The sequence below is a fragment of the Elephantulus edwardii genome, unplaced genomic scaffold (genome assembly GCF_000299155.1).
Source record: "Elephantulus edwardii isolate Elephantulus edwardi_28Jun2011 unplaced genomic scaffold, EleEdw1.0 scaffold00225, whole genome shotgun sequence".
In the NCBI taxonomy this organism is placed as follows: Eukaryota; Metazoa; Chordata; class Mammalia; order Macroscelidea; family Macroscelididae; genus Elephantulus; species Elephantulus edwardii.
Genome location: NW_006399975.1, coordinates 319383 through 336129, shown reverse-complemented (window position 1 = coordinate 336129; position 16747 = coordinate 319383). Strand labels below are relative to the sequence as shown.

General features: G+C 44.6%; 1 protein-coding gene across 1 annotated transcript in view; it reads left to right on the top strand.

Moving 5' to 3' along the window:
- Window positions 1–1947: 1947 nt before the first annotated feature.
- The window catches only part of GNB5 (guanine nucleotide binding protein (G protein), beta 5), a 65949-nt gene continuing 51149 nt past the window's right edge, over window positions 1948–16747 (top strand). The window contains exon 1 of the mRNA XM_006898248.1: window positions 1948–2108. Coding sequence (XP_006898310.1) covers window positions 1997–2108 — 112 coding nt within the window. The 5' untranslated portion in view covers window positions 1948–1996. The remainder of the gene's footprint in view (window positions 2109–16747) is intronic.

The following is a 16747-nucleotide window of genomic DNA, read 5'->3' as shown; positions in this document are numbered from 1 at the left end:
CTATTTTGTATTGTACATGTCTATAAATAAATGTCTATGTTTATATAAAATATATATTTGTCTATGTTTATATAAAATATATATTTGTCTAATTTTCTTTACATAATTTATGCATCTTTTATATATTCAATTTTATGCATTTCATTTAATAAACTAACATTAATTGAGTACCTACCATATGCTAGTTATGATAAATTATGAAACTAAGTTATGAATAAACTTATATAGTCGGGAAAGGGAAAAGGGAACTAGCTGTTAATGAGCATTATCTCTTGTGCCGTTCACAGCCTCAGAAGCCTGCTGGAGGGTCAGTGATGGGTTGGTTTAGACTTATTTCACTCTCACAACAGCCCTGTGAAGTTTATAGTAGCCCCATTTTCCAGATAACAGAATGGAAGGTCTCCAAATCTAAGCTCCATTATTGGGGATTACCTCTAACTCTTCTAAGTAAACAGGATCCAGGAAAGTAAGTCAAGACTATGTTTCCCAAAGATAGGGTACAAAGAAGGTGGGATGATACTTAATATCTGTTTATGTTCATTTAGAATAGCAACTTTGATCTGCTTTCCCACTCCATACACAGGCAAGGTCAAAAAGAAGGGAGAGGATGAGGGTTCTTTTAAGTGGTTACTCAATCACTGCTCATTTACTCATTCATTATGGTTGAATAAGGGCCGACCAACTCATAGATGACCCCTCAGCGGTTTTCTGGGGTTATAAATCGTATAGGAGATTTGCCATCTTTCTCCCACGTGGAGTCACTAGTGGATTAGAACCACCAGAGGTGTGTGGCCTGTGGGTTAGCCGAGTCACTCTACATACTAGGCCACCAAAGTTCATAAACTCACGCAGAACGAAGACAGACCGCTGGGTTCAAATCCTGCCTTTGCCTTTTTGCCACAATGTGACCCTAAAAGATAATAAACTTCAGTATCCTTATCTGTAAAATAGAGATGATAATAGTACCCACTTAGGGTGATTGTTGTGAGGTCCAAAGGAATTCTTACTAAAATACCTAGTCCATTCCTGGTACTACAGAAGATTGGGAGTAGGAAGGAAGAGTGTGCTTGAGTGCTATAAAGTTAATAGATTTGCTTCCTGTAAAGAGGGGTAGCCACCTTTCATGGGTGGGCAAGCGGCTTCAGAAACGATGTGTCCAGGATCAATGGTTGTGGGCTCGGAAGTTTCCAGGCTAGGCTCCTGGGTCTCCTCCATCCTACGTCCCTTGGTCACCTTCTTTTGCAGACCTCAGGCCAGGAACCTGACTCCCCTGGAAAGAAAGGAAAAATAAAGTTAAAAACTGGGCTTCCAACTCCTCGGGTTCCCAGGAGTGTTCTGAAGCCAGAAATAGTTTTATTTCTGTTTATCTAAGTCAGTAACAGAAAATGTTTCCATCTGGGAGAAGGAAGAGAGATGGAGGAAGGTGCCCTGGTGACAGGCATTATCAGTAGGGCTAGTAGAGTCTCCCTGCCCTCTCTTCTATCTGCTCACCACAAGCAGGAGACTTCTGGGCTGAGTATCAAGTCTTAACGGGAGATTTGGGGTGAAAGGGGTGCTATGTCATTGGGACTTCACCAGGGTTCCCCCTAGAAGCTGCTCAGTCTTGAGTTTGAATTGAGCTTCACTACATTTGCGTCCTCGGGCAGATTCTGTGTCATCTAAGGGCCTCAGTTTCCCTTTCTGTAAAATGGGCACCACACGTGCTGCCTCTCCGCAGGACTGAAGAGCAGCGTTAACCTGGGCGTTGCGCGGGGCAGTGCGCCCGGACGCGCGCAGCGAGCGGCAGGTGCGGAGGGCTCGGAGCGGAGGGCGCGGGTGCCCGCGGGCGAGGCCGAGGCTCGTAGGCGCGTCATCACCCGGAGGGCGGGGCCGCGGGGCCGCGCTGGGGGGAGACGGGGCTGGAGCTGCGCCCGCGGCCGCCCGCCACCCCGGCCCGCTTGCCGGCTCACCGCATCCCTTTTCTCGCCTTTCCTCCCCGCCGCGCCCCCGCGCGAAGATGGCAACCGACGGGCTGCACGAGAGCGAGACGCTGGCGTCGCTGAAGAGCGAGGCCGAGATCCTGAAGGGCAAGCTGGAGGAGGAGCGGGCCAAGCTGCACGATGTGGAGCGTGAGTGCGGGCCGGGCGAGGGCTGCGGGCGTGGGTTGGGGCGCAGCCGCCAGGCCGGGTACACAGAACAGGCCCAGGGATAGAAGCGACCTGGGCCTGGGGCGGGGAGCCAGGCCCGCGTCACCACCCGGGAGAGGGGGCCCTGAGTGTCCAGCTGCGCGCCGGTGAAGCGCGAATAGCGGCAGCGAAAGCTGGGGTGCGCAGAAGCCGACCCGAGCCGGCCCAGCCCAGAGAGGCTGTGGGCACCCTGCAGGGCCCTAACCCTCCGCTGGGAAGACCGGCCCGCCTCTGGGCGGGGCGCTTAGTTATGGAAGAAGCTGTCCTCTCCACAGATGATCATAGGACCAGTTACTGTCGTCACCTGCCTGAAAGATGCAAAGTGATTGCATTTCGGCTCCTGTGAGCTGGGAGAAGTGGAGAGGCGCTCATTGGTGCCAAGCGCAGCGAGCCATGTGGGGCGAGGCCTAGGATACACTCCTGTTGTGTTTCATAATCATCTGCCTCTCTCCATCATTGTGTCTTTTCTCAGTTTTGCTTTCTTAAGGGAATGCATTCTGATTTAAAAGCTTGTTTTTCCCGTTTCTTCCCTGCTTTGGGGAGGGGAGTAGGGTCTAGGGAAGGGATGATGGGGGGTGAGGGGAAAGGCCAAGGAAATCGTCAAATCCAACCATTTGGCTCATTTAAGCAGCACTGAATAAATGCAGTGTGACTGCAATAGCATTCCTAATTCCGAACCAGCCCTGTGATTTTTGTAAGTGAGCAGTGAAATAGACAGGTTACATGACTTGGCTGTGTCAGCTGCTGTTTTCTCTGGTCACCCTGAGGGCCATCCTCGGCAGGCTTCTTGAGGAAGTGTTTTGTTTTATTTTGGTGTGTTTTTTTTGTTTTTTGTTTTTGTTTTTTTTGTTGTTGTTGTTGGTTTTTTTTATCTAGAAGCACTTGTATCAGCTCACTTTCCAGCTCTGGGAGTTGCAGCTCCAAGGCCCTCTCACTATGTCTTTATACACGTTTGTGTTGTGCTCTGATCATTCTTTGGTGTACCAGACCCACTGCTAAGTCATTACTGACTCATGGTAACCCTTTGTGGTGTGTGAGAGTAAAATTGTTCCTTAGAATTTTCAATTACTGTTCTTGGGTTTTTTTTGTTTTGTTTTTCAGAAATAGACTGCCACCCTCTTCAAAGTGCATCTGGGTAGATGCGAACCTCCATCCTTTTTAGTCAGCAGACAAGTGCAGTAAACATTTACAGCACCCTATTTAGTATCGCTCTTTAAATTTCATTTGGAAAAGCAAAAAAAAAAAAATGAGTTTTGTGGTAGGCCCTGTAGCACTTGATCCCATTTTTTTTTTAAAAAAAAAATCACTTTATAGAAGCAGATGAACTGATTCCAGGTGTGCTGTGTTTTTGCAGAGGCCATTAAATAGAAGGGGCTTTGGGCTTCTGTTTCGTTTAGCAGTGCCCTGCTATGATTAACCAGAAATCCAAAATAAAATAGTCAAGGAAGACCTTAGATGAGATGGAGTAACACAGTAACTGGGGCAATGAGGGAACATGTATCAGAGACAAGGAGATGGGCTCAGGATAGAACAGGGTTCAGAGCTATTTGCATGGAGTCGCTGTGAGTCGTAGTTGATCTGATGGCACATAACCACAACAACAAGGGCAAGATAACTAGTTGTCAGCTTTTATTCATTCGTCCCATCCTGCCGTCAGGGACTCAGGCACTTCTTCTCCATGACCCTTGAGCACTGCTTCTGATAAAATGGCCACAGTGCAGACATCGCTTGTCTATCCAGGTCTGCAAGAAGAGGGAATGCGGTGTGGACAACAGCCTCTACTTGCTCCTTTTTACCAAGAAAGTAAACATTTTCGCAGAAATCGCAACAGATTTCTGATTGTACTTCACTGGCCAAAATTGGCCACATGCTAACTAGAGCTTGGAAACAGGAGAACTGAACTGGATTCATTGCCATGCCCCAACAAGGTGGGTTTCTGGTACCAGGTTCAAAATGAGGATTGGACTTGTGGAGGCGTGGTCAGGTCAACCCCAGACCCCTTTGCAAATACACTGTGCAGAAAACAATAATGACAAATCCTGTACACGTAATTATTGCACCTGAGGTTGGTTGTCTTATTTTGCCACTTTACAAACCAGGAAACAGAGGCATAGAAAGAATAAGAGGCTTTCTGAAAGAGCACAGTCAGTAAGTGGTGGACCAGAATTCCAGCCCAGCCAGTTAGAGTTCTTGCCTGGGATAGCTTCAGCTTTAGGCCACGCCCTTTAAAAAACGAAAATAAAATAATGGTTTGCTTTCAAAGTTCATATATATTGTGTTCAGCACTATTCCTCATTCAATATTGTGCTCCATACAATTCGTTCTTAGGTATTTTGTTTTATAATTGTGCTTCATACAATCATTCTCATGTATTATGTTTTATAAAATTAATCGCCATTGGACCTTGTCCATCATTACCTTGTCTTTTCACCCAGGTCCTTCCCATTTCCTTTCCCTCTTCCCTCCACCCACTTTTTGCTTTATTTAGAAGGGAGTTCTCTAGAAATTTAGTAAGTAATTCTGACTGCTTAGGCACTGCTCTTCTTGTTCTTTGCATTTGTAAATTACCATAAGGCAGAAAGATGTTGGAGCTTGAGCATTTTAGTAGGAAGCCTCTTGGATGGACATTGTTCAGTCCAAAAAAGAAAATCAATGCTCCCTCCACGGTGTAGTGTTCTCAGAAGCCAGGGGCAAGTTTTGGACCTGCAACGGACACATCTGAGTAGAAGTAGAAATTTTTTTTCTTTGAAAAGACTAGAAGTCACATGAGTTTCTAAGGAAGATTTCATTAAATTCCAAATCAATCCAGGTCTCCTGGTTTGTTTGTTTGTTTGTTAATTCCATTCATTCATTGTTGCACTTTCTCCTTGCCCACCCCTTCCTCTCAATTCCCTTTTCTCTTTGAAAAGTAAAAGTTCTTTCATTGTTATTATAAAACATCTGAAACATGTCATTCCATCCCCACTGTCCCTCCATCTTATCTGGAAGTACTAGTAGTAAGGACATTAGCTCTTTATTCCATCCATAGGATGCAGGGAAGACTGCATGGGAAAGATGAGGTATTAGCCATACTTCTAAATATGAGTTACAGTTGGATATGTGAAGATATGATGAAAAATATCAACCCAAGCAGAGAAAACAGCTTAGGAAGCCTAGAATTGAGGATCTGGGTTGGAGGTGGGAGTGACGGGTAGCATGGCTTGAGGAGGAGAAATGAAGTGTGAACAGGACGTGGCCTGGAGCCCAACAATTCTTCGTTGTGTGTCTCCCTCTTATCACAGGGAGTGCCTTTCTCACTAACTCATTGCTGCTGGAACTGCAGGGGGGAGACTGAGAGATCATATCTGATCTGAGGTTGTGTTGTTTCACATTAACCTCTAACTTCATGTGTTTTCACCCCACTACTGCCCACCCCAGGGCCCCATCTGCTTCCTGCTGTGTGTTCAGCCCTCATTTACCAGTGAGGCACTTAGAAGGGATGGCATTTCAAAGGGAGAGAGCTGATGGAGTGCCTTGGAGCTCTGGTGGCCTAGTGGCAAGAGGCTGCACTGCAATCCCAGAGGCCCACGGTTCAAATCCACCAGATCCTCTGCCGGGGAAGGAGGGACAATCCCCTCCTGTACCAGTCAGATCTGATTTGACAGTTGTTGTTGTTATGTGCTGTCGAGTCGCTTGCGACTCATAGCGACCCTATGTACAACAGCCCTAAACTCCACTCTGTCCTGTGCCAATCGCACTGTCTCTCACACTCCCATCCCAATTGTCCCAGTCACTGAATCAATCCACCTTATAGAGGGCCTTCCTCTCCTGCGCCGTCCCTCCACCCTCCCAAGCATGATGTCCCTCTCTAAGGACCGGTCTCTCCTCACAACATGTCCAAAGTATGTTAGACGGAGCCTCAGAATCCTTGCCTCCAAGGAGCAGCCTGGTTTTACCCTTTCCAGGACAAATCTGTTTGTTTTGCTAGCAGTCCATGGTATTCTCAGTACTCTTCTCCAGCACCATAGCTCAAAGGCATCAATTCTCCTTCTATCCTCCTTGGTCATTGTCCAACTCTCTGATGCATAACAAGGGATTGTGAAGACCATAGCCTGTATCAGACGCACCTTAGTCTCCAGAGAGACACCATTGCTCTTCAGTACTTTGGAGAGGTCCCTAACAGCAGACTTTCCCATGGCAATGCGCCTTTTAATTGCCTGGATGCTGGTGCCAAGATTGTTGACTACAGAGCCAAGCAAACTAAAGCTGTGTATAATCTCAATCTCTTCACCATCCATCCTGATGCTGCCAATTGGTCCAGTGGTGAGAATCTTTGTCTTCTTGACATTGAGCCTCAATCCATATTGTAGGCTGCAGTCCTTGACACTCTGCAGCAGGAGCTTCAGGTCCTCTTCAGTTTCAGCAAGCAGGGTTGTGTCATCCGCATAACGCAGGTTGTCGATAAATCGTCCACCAATCTTGACCCCACATTTCTCTTCATAGAGCCCAGTCTCCTGGATAATCTGTTCTGCATATAGGTTGAAAAGGTATGGAGATAGGATGCATCCCTGGCGTACGCCCTTCCCAATTTTGAACCATGCAGTGTTCCCTTGCTCCGTTCTGACGACTGCCTCCTGGTCCAAGTATAAGTTTCGCATTAGAACGATCAAGTGTTCTGGGATTCCCATTCTTCTCAGAGTCAGCCATAGTTTGTTATGATCTACACAGTCAAATGCCTTTGCATAGTCAATGAAACACAGATAGACATTCCTCTGGTATTCCCTGTTTTCAGCCAAGATCCATCTAACATCAGCTACAATATCTCTAGTACCACGACCCCTTCTAAACCCAGCCTGGACTTCTGGTAGTTCTCTGTTGATGTGCTGTTCCAGTCATTTTTGGATAATCTTCAGTAAAATCTTGCTTGCATGTGAAATCAGTGAGATTGTTCTGTAGTTTCCACATTCTGTTGGGTCACCTTTCTTTCTAATCGAAGACGAAGACGCAAAAAACCACGCAACATTCGTTCTGGCAGGCCGCTCAGAGGAGGGGTTAGGCGGGGCAGCTTAGAGGCCAGCGTCAGACACCTCCCATCTCCCCAGGTAATCGAAGACGCAAAAAAACCAGAACATTCGTTCTGGCCCTCGGGCCAAGAAAATCCTATCTACACACCGGTTCTACAGGATTTGACAGTACACACAAATAATAAAATAAAATAAAAAATTTAAAAAAAAAAAGATGGAGTGCCTTACTGGTGATGTGGCACTTTTAACTGTGCTCTCACTTTTCCTCCAGGAAGACAGGTCGTACGTATTTTTCTAGATAGAAGTAAGGAAACAATCCTCAGAGCAGTCAGATAACTTACACCAAGTCATACAGCTGGCTAGTGGTTGGGCCCAGACTCAGTTTGGGTATAATTGTTGCTTTCTTTGCAGGCTCTCTATTGAGCTAGTGACCGAGTCCGTGGGAGTGGAGGGAGAAGGTTCTACAGAATCTGAAAAAGATCAGAATTGGATCTGCTTCACTCCCCAAAGCAGCTGATTGTGTGCCATCAGCAGGCTTGGTTCTGACTCATGGTTGGTTACCTTACAGGGCAGAGTAGAATCACCTTATTGGGATTTTTTTTCTCATTGGTAATTCTTATGGAAAGGAACTCAGGTGGTGTAGTAGTTAAGCAAATGACAGCCAACGAAGAGGTTTGAACCCACCAGCTACTCCATGGGAGACATGTATGGCATAGTAGAAATTGTAAAATTCATTGCCATGGAATAAATTCTGACTTCTTGTTGTTAAGTGCCATGGGGTCAACTCATGGAGTTAAGTGCCATTGAGTCACCAGGTTGTTTACAGTGATCCTGTGAACAACAGTTCTGAAACTTGTCCTATCTCGTGCCATCCTCATCATCTCTGACACACTTGAGCCTATTGCTGCTATCACTGTGTCGGTCCACCAGGTTGAGGGTCTTCCTCTTTTTCACTGACCCTCTACCTTTTCCAAGCATGATGTCCCTCTCTATGGAATAGCCTCTCTTAGCAGCATGCCCGAAGTATGTGAGATGAAATACCACTATCCTTCCCTCCTAGGAGCACTCTGGCTGTACTCTTTCCAAAACATATTTGTTCTTTTTAGCAGTCTATGAAATAAAAATACACAGTATTCTTTTCCAACATCACAACTCAAAGGCTTCAATTCTCCTTTATCCTTATTCATTGTCCAGCTCTCAGATGCATAGCAAGTGATTGAAAAAGACCATGGCCTGAATCAGGTGAATCAGCATTTACCCCACTTGGTCTTTAAACTGACATCATTGCTCTTCAGTAATTTGGAGAGTTGCCTGGCAGCAGATTTTCCCAATGCATGAGTAGTCTTGTGACTGCTGCTGTCAAGGGTATTTGTTGTGGATCCAAGTAAGATGAAATAATTGACAGTTTCTATCTTTTCTCCATCTTTCATGATGTTGCCTCTCAGTCTGATGGTGAGGGCTTTTGTTTTCTTGATGTTGCAATGTAATCCATTTTGAAGGCTGTAATCTTTTATTTTCTTCAGTATTTCAAGTTGTCCTTACTTTCAGCAAGCGAGGTTGTGCCATCTGCAGCATAACATAGGTTTTTGATGAGTCTTCCTCCAATCCTAATGCCATATTCTTCTTTATAGAGTCCAACTGCTCAATGTATTTGCTCAGTATATAGATTAAATAGCTATGGAGAAAGGATACAGCCTTGATGCATACTTTTGTTGATTTTAAACCATGCAATGTTCCCTTGTTTTATTCAGACAAAGCTTTTTGTTCTGGGTATAGGTTGTGTATGAACATATTTAAGTGTTCTAGGATTCCCCTTCTCAGTGTTGTTGCTGTTATATGCCATTAATTCACTTGCGACTCATAGTGACCCTATGTACAAGAGTCCTAAACGCCATTCTATCCTGTGCCAACCTTGCCGTTCCAAACACACTCATTCCCACCACTTCACTCACAGAATCGATCCATCTCATCAAGGGTCTTCCTCTCCTGCACCTTCCCTCCACTCTCCCAAACATGATGTCCAAGGACCAGTCCCTACTTGCAACATGCCCAAAGTATGTCAGATGAAGCTTCAGAATCCTTGACCCCAAGGAGCATTCCATCTTCACTTTCTCCAGGACAAACCTGTTTGCTCTCCTAGCAGTCCATGGTATATTCAATACTCTTCTCCAGCACCACAGCTCAAAGGCATCAATTCTCTTTCTCTCATCCCTATTCACTGTCCAACTCTCCAATGCACAGCACATAATTGCGAAGACTATAGCCCAGATCAGGCACACCTTAGTCTCCAGCCTGATGTTATTGCTCTTCAGTACGCTTGAGAGGTCCCTCACAGCTAACTTTCCCAATGTAATTCATCTCTTGATTTCCTGGCTGCTGTTACCAAGAGTGTTGATTGTGGAGCTCAGTGTTAGCCACAGTTTATTACGACCCACATAGTCAAAGCCTTTGCACAATCAATAAAACACAAATAGACATTCTTCCAGTATTTTCTGCTTTCACCCAGGAGCCATCGGACATCAACAATGACATCCTTGGTGCCCTGGCTTCTTCTAAATCCAACTTGAATTTCTGGCAGTTCTCTGTCATTTTTAAAAATAATTTTTAATGTTATAATTTTTTATAATCTTCACTAATATTTTACTTACATATTATATAAATGATATTGTTTGATAATTTCCACATTCTGTTGGGTCTCTTTTCTTGGGAATAGGAGTAAATGTGGATCTCATCCAGTCAGTAGCCCAAGCGGCTGTCCTCCGAATTTCCTGGCATAGATTGGTGAGATTTCAGTCTGTTAGTTGAAACATGTCAGTTAGTATCCCACTGATCCCTGGAGCCTTATAGTTTTTTTTTTCCAATGCCTTCAGTGCAGATTTGAATTTCTTCTTTCATTACCATTGATTCTTAATCATATGTTACTTCCTGAAGTGCTTCTATGGCAGCCAGTTCTTTTTGGTATATGACTTATATTCCTTCCAAAAGTGCCCCATAGTGATTCCGAGGCTGTAAGTAGTTATGGGATCAGATTTCCTTGTCTCTCTCCCATGGAGTGGCAGGTAGACTTGAACTGTCAACATTTTGATAATAATTCAACATTTAGGCCACTATTCTACCAGGGTTCCTTCCTTGAAGATTGCCATTTTAGAAACCCCATCGAGCACGCCTACTCTCTGTCGTACCAGGTTGCTAAGAGTTGGAATCAACTCACCGGCCACAGTTTGTAAGGTAAAATGAGGAGTAGACAACAGGCACAGATTCCCAGACAATTCTCCTTCTCACCTGGCCAAATCTTCTTTCAGAAAATTGATACTCAGGTTAAAAAGAAGGGAAAAACCCCTAAATCCATGTTTACATGTATGAAAAGTTACCAATAATTATTAATTTAAAAACAGCAAAGTGCTAAATATATAAGACAATCTCATTTGCTTAAAAAAATCTTCCATACATTCAATTTCTGGACAGAAAAAATGCATAAGAAACTTGTTATCTCTCTAAGGTGGTGCTGGGGAGAGAAGCAGGGTTGTTTTCACGTTATGCAGTCTGTGCATCTGTTGTTGTGTGCTATCGAGTCCATTCTGACTCAGCAGTACTTTAGAACAGAGTAGAATTGCCCCATAGGATTCTTAAGGCTGTAAATTTATAGCTGCAAATTGCCACATCTTGCTCCTATGGAGCAGCTGGTGGATTTGAACTGCTCATCTTTTGGTTAACACTAGGGCTCTTAACTACTATATCACCTGAGTTCCTATTTGCTACTTTAATAATAAAAGAAAAAAAAAGAGGACTAGACTTGGGGTCAAGGAATAAAAATAAGAGAAGAAGAAACAGTTAAACCTCAGAGAGTCATTAACCTGCATTTAAACTAAAGGATGATCTAGAAGACAGGATGAGAGCCAACAGAGCCAGAAGGCCATTGCTCATCTGAGTTGATGTACGTGCCAGCCACCTAGGGTTGTGTGGGAACTTCAGCCAGTCATCCATCTCCTTTAAAGCAGATTCTAATAATGTCTAGGAACAAAGTAACTCAAAACAAACTTATATAACCTCTCTAGGTTACAAATTCAGATTCAATTTGGAAAAAACCACATGATCTGTCATCAGATGCTTTTGACTTTTTTAGCTATTCCAAATATAATTTTGTGTAAGTCTATTTTCTCAAATACTTGATAGCTTCAGTCTTGAGCTGTTCTGATTTTACAGTTAAGGAAGAAATATAGGGAAAACGAATTTCTGGATTAGTCTGCAGTAAATATGGTGACTGTTCTGTGTTCTAAGGATGGCATGCTCTCTCTAGAGGCGTGTAGAGGTCTGTTCCCTGCAAGTGAATCCTCTTCCCTGGTACCTCTTCCAGGGGCTCCCTGCATCTGACAGAGAGGACAGATAGCAAGCCTTCCTTTAGTTTCTTCTCCCTCCCTTTTGCTCTTTTCAGTTACTTCCATATACCTCCGAACGTTGGAGATTGAATAGGATACAGAAGGAACAACGCCTTTGAGTTGTATTGGAGGAGAATACTTAATACATTAACTTCTCAGAGAACAAGGAAGTTGGTCTTAGAATAAGAGCAGTCAGAGTACTCTTTTTAGATGGAGAAACTTTGTTTCACATCCTTTGGGCATGCTATCAGGAGGGACTAGTTCTTGGAAAAGGTCATCATACTGGGAAAGGTGGAGGGTCAGAAAAAGAGAGGAAGACTCTTCACAGAATGGATAGACACAGTGACTGACAGTGGGGTTGAGCATATCAGAGATCGTCAGGATGGTGCAAGATAGGACAGAGTTCAGATTCCTTGTTCCTGGAGTCATAAAGTATTGTACCCGGCTTGATGCACCTAACAACAGCCTTTTGATCTACATTCATTATTGCACATGAGCTAGCAAACTTCTGTTTTAAAAATAATCTTATGATAAGCTATTTCTCACTGTGAGAAATTTGGGAATATGGAAGAAAAGATGGCCTTCATAGCCCCAACATCTGGAGGTGGCCAGTTTTAACATTTTGGTCTTTCGTGGCTTTGTTTCAGGTCTGTGTCTGTAAACCCACTGACGATTGCACTAGGTAGGGGTTTGAGGCTAGGCTTAACATTTAACACAGAGGTTTGAAAACCTACCCATGTCATTTGCACTGTGTTTAGATGATAGGACTGCATTTATAACTATTTCAAAGTACTTCTTAAAAGCTGTACGAAAATATCACCCTTCCAACTTTTAATTAGAGAGTCCAGGCTAAACTTTTTTCTGTGGTTAATGTATGATTTTAAGGCAAGCCAAAAAGCTCTGACAAACCATGAAGTAATGTGATTATAGATGTTTTCCCTCCAAACAGGCACTTGAGGGTTTGCACGCATTCCATCTTGTTCTGCCTGGGGGTAGAATCAGACAGAATGAGTTTTGGGGTTTTTAAAAATAGCTTTGGATATTTTCCTCTCCTCAGTTCCTTTAAATTTCTACCTAATGGTAGCCCTCAAAATACTGTACATTAGTGCAAACTTTAGAAGGCATTTCAAGATAACTCCAAAATGAGTTTTTTCTGCCTAGGAAATATTATTAGTTTTTGAAGCCATCTTCATCTCATTCTTCTGTATTTGTAATTCGTTTCAAACTGTTCCAAGTGCCTGGGCGGTACAGTGGGTAAGGTGAGGCTGTTACTTAAAGGATGAAGGTTTGAATCCACATGAAGAACCTCAGAGGAAAGGCCTGGTGGCCTGGTGACCTCAAGGAGAAATACCAGCCAGTGAAACCCTATGGAGCACAGATCTTCTCTGACATGTGTGGGATAACCAAGAGTCACTTCTGACTCAACAGCAACTGGAAGAATCTCTAACTGCCCTTTATTGTTGTTGTTGTTATGTGCCCTCGAATCTCCTGCGATTCATAGCGACTCCAAGTTCATCAGCCCTAAACCCTGCTCTGTCCTGTGCCAATCTCACTGTCTCCGACACACCTACACCCATTACCCCAGTCACTGAAACAATCCCTGTCATCGAGGGTCTTCCTCTCTTAAGCTGTCCCTCCACCCTCCCAAGCATGACATCCCTCTCCAAGGACTGATCCCTCCTTGCAATATGTCCAAAGTATGACAGACAGAGCTTCAGAATCCTTGCCTCAAAAGAGCAGCCTGGTTTCAACCTCTCCAGGTCAAATCTGTTTGTTCTCTTAGCAGTCCATGGTATATTCAACACTCTTCTCCAGCACCACAGCTCAAAGGCACCAATTTTCTTTCTGTTGTACCTAGTCATTGTCCAGTTCTCTGACACATAGCAAGTGATTGCAAGGACCATGGCCTGTATCAGGTGCACCTTAGTCTCCAGACTGATACCATTGCTCCTCAGTGCATTGTTGTTGTTGTTGTTGTTGTTGTTGTTGTTATGTGCCGTAGAGTCGTTTGTAACTCATAGCAACCCTATGCACAACAGCCCTAAACCCTGCTCTATCCTGCGCCAACCGCACCACCTCTGACACACCCATCCCAATTACCCCAGTCACCGAATCAATCCATCTCATAGAGGGTCTTCCCCTCCTGCGCTGTCCCTCCACCCTCCCAAGCATGATGTCCCTCTCCAAGGACCCGTCCCTCCTAGCAACATGTCCAAAGTATGTCAGACGAAGCCCCAGAATCTTTGCCTCCAAGGAGTAGTTTGGTTTAATCCTCTCCAAGATGAATCTGTTTGTTTTCCTGGCAGTCCATGGTACATTCAGTACTCTTCTCCAGCATTAGATTAATAAAAAATTACCTGTTCCACCTTTCCACCCAACAAACTTATATTGTCCATTTGACTTTTGGTATCCCTGTCTCAGACTCTGGAATCCTTACCCTCTCTACCTCCTTCTCCCTAATTCTAAATATTTGCAGAGATGCCCCATCTCCACCATTAGTGAACATAACTCACTTAGGGAGTGTGTATAAATGCAGATTCTGGCACCACTCTGTAAATTCAGGTCCCTTTGATCGCAATCCCAAACATTCAGCAGGACAGGCTTCTTGGGGGTCAAGCTAGACAGAGAGACCACAGAGACCAAGACCTATTCCTGGGAGTCAGAAGACAGGCATCATGCTTCTAGGCTGTTTCAGGTGTATCTTCAAGGGACATTGAGAGAACAGGGTACAACACAGGGCAGTCATGTTTTCTAAGAAGAAAAAATCTACCAGGAGAATGGGAGTCTCCTAACTGGTTTTCCTCATTCAGCATCACCACCATGAACACCATTCATCCTATAATAAAGACACTGGGTAAAAAGGCAGATAAATCTGGCTATGCTCAGATGCAAGCTCACCGGCAGATCCCAGCACCATGGGTTAAATCTGGAGCTTCATTATATAATACTGAGTGTCATTGCTTGCCTTTGCCTGTTGTTGTTGTTGTTGTTATGTGCCGTTGAGTCGCTTGCGACTCATAGTGACCCTTTGTACAACAGCCCTAAATTCCGCTCTGTCCTGTGCCAATCGCACTGTCTCTGACACTCCCATTCCAATTATCCCAGTCACTGAATCAATCCACCTTATAGAGGGCCTTCCTCTCCTGCGCCGTCCCTCCACCCTCCCAACCATGATGTCCCTCTCTAAGGACCGGTCTCTCCTCACAACATGTCCAAAGTATGTTCGATGGAGCCTCAGAATCCTTGCCTCCAAGGAGCCGCCTGGTTTAACCCTTTCCAGGACAAATCTGTTTGTTTTCCTAGCAGTCCATGGTATTCTCAATACTCTTCTCCAGCACCACAGCTCAAAGGCATCAATTCTCCTTCTATCCTCCTTGGTCATTGTCCAACTCTCTGATGCATAACAAGTGATTGCAAAGACCATGGTCTGTATCAGATGCACCTTAGTCTCCAGAGAGACACCATTTCTCTTCAGTACTTTGGAGAGGTCCCTAACAGCAGACTTTCCCATGGCAATGCGCCTTTTAATTTCCTGGCTGCTGGTGCCAAGACTGTTGACTGTGGAGCCAAGCAAACTAAAGCTGTCTACGATCTCAATCTCTTCACCATCCATCCTGATGCTGCCAATTGGTCCAGTGGTGAGAATCTATGCTTTATTATTCACACTTTACCATCAAATAATTTCTAGCTCGCCTGAAAACACTTGCTTATTTCATGCTATAGGGCCTTTGCTTTTGCCTTCCCTCAGCCTCCAAGGCCCACCTATAGTACCCATATCCCCTGTCTCACTCTGCCTTATCCTTTAGTCCAATCCCAGAGTAATCACCCTAGACGTTTAGTGTAATGTCCTGTTCTCTAGGGCAAAATCTCCCTATGTCTGTACATCTTCACCCCACCAGTCATACAGACCGAGCCCGCCTCCAGGGCTCTTGTCTCCTCCATTGAACCTGTACCCTAAGACTCATGCATCTGGTCCTACCCAGCCTACTCAGCTTGAGCTGGGCTGAGGAAAGGCTTAAGAAGTGACTTTAAATGGTTGAAGGGTTTATGTTTACTCAGGAGCAAGACAAGTCTGAACTGCTGAGGAGACAGTAAATCCAACAGGGCAGAAAAAGCTGCATTAAAAACAAAACAAAACAAAAAACAGAGGGGAGAAGATAATTAATCTACAGGCTCTCTTTGTCCCTAACAATGAGCAGAGGGCTGGAAGCCACACCTGCCTCTCGCCAGGTACCTACTTCAGTGGGCATTAACCTTCACGCACTGTCTGAGGCAGCAGTGAGCAGAGGGTGGGAAGTTGCTCCCACAGCTGCCTCTGGTCAGGTTCTTGTGGCTTCAGCAGCAGCTTGGAGAGGGCCTGGAGCCTGCTTTGTGACTGCAGGCCAGCTTTAAACAGAAAGCAGGGAAGCCCCACCCTCACTGACCTCCACTCCATGCACTTCTAGCCCTCAACTTCAACAGTGAGGAGAATGCCTGGAGGCTACACCGCCAAGGACCCAGCCCTTCAGGAGACCTGTCTTCTCCCTCTGAACCAGATCACCACAGTATCACAGGAGAATCAGACAACTTCAAACCCCACCAAAAGCCAAAGCAAGATGTCATTCAAAAAAAGCGATCAAGACATAGAGTCAATGGAGCTCCTAGTGGGGAAAGAGTAATAGAACTTCCTGTCATGGGGTTAAAAAAAAACGAAACACAAAACCCAATCATCAAGTGCCTGAACTGGATGAAAGGAAAAAAAAAAATGGAAGATACAGAAAAAAACTGTAGCAGAACTTAAAAAGTTAGAATAAGACAAAGCAGCTAAAACAAATGAAGCACTAGAAATCATAGGAAAAACAAGAAACAGCAATCCAGAATAAGAAGACCAACAGAAGCTGTCAGCATGCCGAAGGGACAGATGCACAGAGTTGAAGAGATGAAACATAGAATTGGCGAAACAGTAGAGCACTCAGCACTGATCTGCTAGATCAAAAGCAGAAACAAAAAGGAAGAAAGCCTAAGAATAATGTGGGACAATGTCAAGAGGAATTGTTGTTGTTGTTGTTGTGTGCCATCGAGTCGCTTGCGACTCATAGCGACCCTATGTACAAGAGCTCTAAATGCTGTTCTATCCTGTGCCAACCTAGCCATCTCAAACGCACTTATTCCCACCGCTCCAGTCACAGAATTGATCCATCTCACCAAAGGTCTTCCTCTCCTT